The sequence below is a fragment of the Hydra vulgaris genome, chromosome 06 (genome assembly GCF_038396675.1).
Source record: "Hydra vulgaris chromosome 06, alternate assembly HydraT2T_AEP".
In the NCBI taxonomy this organism is placed as follows: Eukaryota; Metazoa; Cnidaria; class Hydrozoa; order Anthoathecata; family Hydridae; genus Hydra; species Hydra vulgaris.
In genome coordinates this window covers 10,956,135-10,962,134 of record NC_088925.1, presented here as the reverse complement: position 1 = coordinate 10,962,134, position 6,000 = coordinate 10,956,135, and the positions used below count along the sequence as shown (strand labels likewise).

Here is a 6,000-nt window from a genome sequence, read left to right as displayed (position 1 = left end):
TTAATGTCCGAGTCGGTAAATCAGTACAATGTCGTTAACGGCTATTTTATTTGTTCCTTTATTTTTCTTAAATTTGTGGAACTCTCTTGGCTCCGTTACATATTCTTTTTCCCATTTTTGCCAATAATGATTTAGTGTATTTTCTATGTACCTACTTCGGGTATTCAAGTTTGTTTCATATGTTTTGTCGTTAATAGCTTTAAAGTTTGTTGATCTTCCGTATATTAAATGATTAGGGGTCAGTGGTGCATCTCCAGGTGATTCATACATAAATGTAATTGGTCGATTGTTTAATATTGATTCTACTTCAGCAATAAATGTTAATAGTTCTTCATATGATAGCTTGGCTTTATAGATTATTTTACGAAGGCAGCGTTTAGTGGATCCAACTAGTCGTTCAAAGAACCCTCCCCACCACGGAGCGGCGGGGATGTTGAAATGCCACTTGATACCAAGAGATGAAGCAAAGTTTTGAGTCAGATTAGATGTGAATTGCGATACATTGTCTGATAGGATTTCGGCTGGTGTGCCGTGTTTTGAAAAAAATCTCCGTAAACTTCTAATGCACGATTCAGCTGAAATGTCCGGAACAAGATCTAAAAATAAAGCGCGTGTAGTAGCACATGTAAAAAAAAATATCCACACTTTATATAAATTATCTCCCTCATAAATATTTTTAACATAAAATGGTCCTGCATAATCTACACCTGTAAATTTGAATGCATGATCATTATTTAAACGACATAAGGGTAATGGTGGGAGAGAAGGATACAAATAAGGCAGTCCTTCAAAGCGTTTACAAATATAGCAATTTTTAATCAGTTTTTTAATGTGGTTTCGTGCTTTGGGTATCCAAAATTGAGTTCGTATTTGATTTAAAGTTTCTTTAATCCCATTGTGCATAACTAAAGAATGGTTGTAATTAATTAGTAGATTCGTAAATTCTGAATTTCGAGGTAGGAATATTGGATTTTTTGCGTAATATGTAATTGGTGCATTTTGAAGTCGACCAATGCATCGTATAATTCCATCTACATTTTGCAAGTTTAGGTCTAGCTGGAGTTGTTTAAAATTTTTATCCCTAGTTATTGATCTTTGAACGAACATAACCCAAATCTTTAATGCATTTTTTATTTCGATTGAATCTAAATTAGATAATTTTAATTGCTTTTTATCTCTTTTAAGCTTTAAATTAGTTATAAATTGTAAGACCAATGCTGTAACTCTTAATAAATGCAAATAGTTATTAAATCGAGTAATATCTATCATATTTAAGTTTAAATAATTGTCATTTAAAACTAAATTAGTAGTGACTTCTTCAATTTTATCAATTAGGTTTCTTAGTTCAAATTTTGGCCAATTCTTGGGATCATTGTAAAGTAGTGTTGGTCCATTGAACCATTTTTTATTATCGAATAAGTCTTTTAAGTTTGTGCCTCTGGATACTATGTCTGCAGGATTATTGTGAGATTCAATATATCTCCAATGCGAAATGTCAAATGCTTCTCCAATTTTTTTAATTCTCTTTTGGAAAAAGGGCTGCTTAACTTTATCAGTATTATTAATCCAATGTAATACTATTGTAGAATCACACCAACAGAATATTTGTTTGAACTTAGGAACAGGGTATAGTTCTTTTTTAACTGCTGACATCGTTTCAGCTAATAATAATGCTGCCTTTAATTCTTGTCGGGGAATGGAGGTATTTTTTATTTGGGCAATCCTAGACGTAGCAGTTATAAGCGAACAACTTACATGCCTATCATTAAATGAACATAATAAGTATATACAACAACCATACACACTGTTACTAGCGTCACTGAATTCATGTAATGACAAGTCAACAACCTGATTTGGATAATGATTATGGTACCACCTGGGAATGATAATGGGTTTATATGTTTTAATGTTATTGATAATGGCTTGCCACACCAATAACGTTTTACCCTCCAGAGGCTTGTCCCAGTTAAGTTTGTCGATACATAGTTTTTGAAAAAATATTTTACACTTCACTATAAATGGATTAACTATTCCGAGTGGGTCGAAAATGCTTGCTATAAATTGAAGAACTTTACGTTTCGTTGGATTTAAGTCATCATTGTGTATTAAGTTTCTAAAATCAAAGATTAAATTGTCTTCTTTTTTATTCCATAATAATCCTAATACTTTAGTTATATTAAAGGATGTAAAGTTTTGTTCGTTAACCAGATTTTCAAGGTGTTTGCAGTTCGATTCGAATTTTCTAAGAGTAAAGCCAGCTTCTTTTAATCGAACATGACATTTTTTAAAGAAGTCAAAAGCTGAGTCAACTGACTCCGCTCGAGTTAAGATCATCGACATGTAAAGAATTTGTTAATTTATGAACGAATACAGGGTCATCTAAAAGGTATTTTTCAGCATGTGTAATGAGAGTAGAAGAAAGAAGAAAGGATGATGAGGTAACTCCAAATAGAACCCTGCAAATTCTATAGGAAATAATTTCTTGAGTAAATATATTGACTTTATTGAGCGTGTTAATGTTCTTGAACCATAAAAATCTAACATAATCACGATCCGTGGGAGATAAAACAATCTGCAAAAAGGCTATATATATATATATATATATATATATATATATATATATATATATATATATATATATATATATATATATATATATATATATATATATATATATATATATATATATACAGGCCCGCACAGAGAATTTGTGGTACCTAGGGTCAATTTGTGTTCGGTGTCCCAAATTTATGCTTAATTCGGTGAATTAAGCATTAATTTCACTGTTTATTGTCCGTATGTCTACTATCACATTACAATTTAATGAAAACAATTATTATTTTTGTATTAACTATCGCTGCACATAAACACTCTATATTTGAAGTTGGTTATATTTGATAAAACGAAAATACAAATACAATTTGAATTATATATTTCATCAATAAAATATTAATTATGAAGACTAGTTAGATCACACTAATTTCACTTTGCGGGCTTTCTTCTTTGCAAAACTAGAGATGACATTTTCGTACGGTAAAGTCTTGGCAAGGTCGTTTTCAATTGAAACCACCATAAGATTAGTACGGCGTTCTTCATTCATTGTTGATTGCTATTTGAATTTGATGAGAATAAGCTTAATGAAAGAGCGCTCTTCTTTAGCGATTGAAACCAGGATTGTATTAAAAAATGCGAAGCAAAATGCAGATGGAAGGAAAAATTGACTGAAGACCTTTCTGGTACATTTCTGTTGAGCAACTTGATAAAAGAAAGAGATTCTATTTGTTCAAAAGTATTTAATTGCTTCAGAACATCTAGATGACGGGTTTCTTCAATCAACTCCTCTTCTTTTACATCGTTTACGAAGAGATTTGCCAGGACTTTGCAGTTTTCTTTCTGAATAAGTTTTTCTTCATCACTAGAAGGAGATAGAGAACACCATATGAACGAAAACATATCTGTTGAGTTGTATCCATTTTATATCTTATTTGCTGGAGCAGCGTATCAAGAGCAACATTAAATAGGTTCACCTTAAAACCCTTTGATTCGTCTTCGTGGAAGTGGGCTGCGTTCATCGACTCGCTGGGATGTGTTTTTTTTTCCTTGTTCTCTTCTTAACAAAATCATTTTGAAACCCCAACGAAGCTAACCCAGATGCAACCAGTACCGCTTCTTGGAGGATTTGGGGCCAAGAAGAACTAATTGATCAAGATCATCGATTAGAATCTTTAAAAACTTTGTCTCGTCATCCAAAGAAATACTTTCTAATTGAGGAAGGAGGCAGACATCGTTGGCACATAGGAGAACCTTAAACCAGAAAAAAGTCAAGACAATGTATTCCCCCTCTGGACGGCCCTGGGTGAGGGGTAAACAGGTTAATATTCCAAGGTTCAATAAATAATTTTTTAAAAGGATCAAGAGGATAATACTGCAAGGTATTTATATATATGTTGGTGATCATAAAAAGAGGTAGTATTTTATTGGTTTTGTAGAAAATTCTAATCTTTCATTTCCAAGTTTATGAAGAAATGAATCCTGCCGTAAGATATTGTATTTTATCATTGGATATTAAACAGACCTTCATCAGAGTAATTCGTTAGATGGTAATTTGTAAATGATGGTTAGATGGTTAGATGGTAATTTGTAAATGTATGTAAAAATGTATAAAAAAATTACATAAATTTAAATCTCCGGAACGAGATTTAAATTTATGTAATTTTTTACTATTAAGATTTAAAGTGAAAGCCTGCATCTTAGCATCTTGGCTACATAGTATATATTTATAACCTATAATATATATAGTTTATTTCATTAATTTGATTTTTGTTTCATTTAAATCTAATAATAGTTGTTTTTATTTGCAGTTTTAACCTGCATAATATTTATATTTGAAATTATTTCTTTGTTTTTTATTTTTCCATTTAGGTTAAATTGAAATATTTACTGTATTATCCTATACTTTTTAATTATTTAAAATTTAAGTAACATTTAAAATGAGACTATTCTTAGAGGCAGGTAACAATTTTGATAAAAAAGAGCTAGTCTGTTCCCCAAAACTGAATGGCAACTCTTTTTGCACCACAATACTTCTTAACATTTAGAAATATTTAGATAATTAATTACCGCAAATAAAATTGTGTTTGTTAAGAACCTTGTATTTTCACCTAGGTTTACCTATAGTTCTTGATTGCCCTGTCGGACAATGAATTTTTATTTAATTTACACAGTCTGTGTCACATGTCTTAAAAAATTTATTTTTTAACTTGTTACAAACATATGCTTGTAGCATAAATGCTACAAGTATATATACATAATGAGCTCCATATATCGTTCCAAGAACAAATTCTTTAGATGAGTGTTTTTTTTTTGGGTTTTCAAAAAGCTATACAAGTTTTTACTGTTTATAAAAAATATTTTTTATTTTCTTACTGTAACAAAATGCAGGAAGTTAAAGAATTATTACAACAATAAAAGATTCAACAATAAAAGTGTTTATACAATTACAATTATTTGTCACTTGTCTGGAAAAAAAAGGCAAAAAATAAATTCTGGTACATACCTAGTATATAATAATTTTTGGTCCTAAAACTGGACAAAGAAAATATCAATTTCTGTTAATGCGCAACTAAGGATGGTTTAGTTTTTCGTTGTCTTCTCAAAATTAGTTTACTCGGGCTTAGCGCGTTTTGCAAATAGGCTTCTTATATAGCCTAGCAACAGCTCTGATGAAATAGTTTAGTTTTAATACTCTTTATTTTTACCGGAAGGCATTTTTATCGTGATTTTGATATTTGAAGAAGATATTAAAGGCAATGTCCGCGTTTTGAGTTTTAACAATTTCTTTACATTTTGTAGAATTATTGAAAAACATCGAGAATGACAACCGGCATCCTGGTCAGGCGGGGTGAAACTTCTACAATATCAACGCAAGATGGAAATTAGCCCAGGGGTTTTGTTACGAATTTCTATACATTTTTAAGTTTAAGTCGTTCGACCATGTATGTCAAGAAAACCCTAATATTATTAATTTTTTTTTTCATAAATTAAATTAAAATTTTTAAACATATAAAGAGTTACAAAAACAGTATACTTTTTAACTGGTACTAGCTAAACGCCAGTATTTTATTTGATGCAAAGTTTATGCAACTAATTGAGTTTTTATACTTAAAATAATATAGAGTAATTAAAACCAAATAAAACAAGTTTCCTGCAAAACAAAATAAATGTACCGCGTCATTTTGTGAAAAATTTTGTTTTTTATGAACAGCGATTTTTGACTGTTTTTGCGTATGAATTTTCACAACGTAACGGAATGGAAAAGAAAATCATCTAATTATGGAACAAAAAAATTTAAGGTGCAAAATTTTTATGTGATTATGTGATATAACATGATTAGATATATTTTTTTTCTGTTCCGTTTTTCCTGTTACTGGAAATCTGCCTTTAGCTAAACTAAAGAGGGTGGAATGGGAGATTTTAAGATTTGTTTCATCCTAAGTTCTA

General features: G+C 30.4%; 1 protein-coding gene across 1 annotated transcript; it reads right to left on the bottom strand.

Annotated features, from left to right (window-relative positions):
* Nucleotides 1-2,340, bottom strand: LOC136081190 (uncharacterized). The gene has a single exon (XM_065798488.1). It carries the CDS (start codon nucleotides 2,338-2,340, stop codon nucleotides 1-3), a length of 2,340 nt encoding a protein of 779 aa, XP_065654560.1.
* Nucleotides 2,341-6,000: the final 3,660 nt, after the last annotated feature.

Coding starts and splice junctions, on each gene's coding strand:
- LOC136081190 (XM_065798488.1), bottom strand. CDS start 2,340: ATGTCGATGATCTTAACTCGAGCGGAGTCAGTTGACTCAGCTTTTGAC.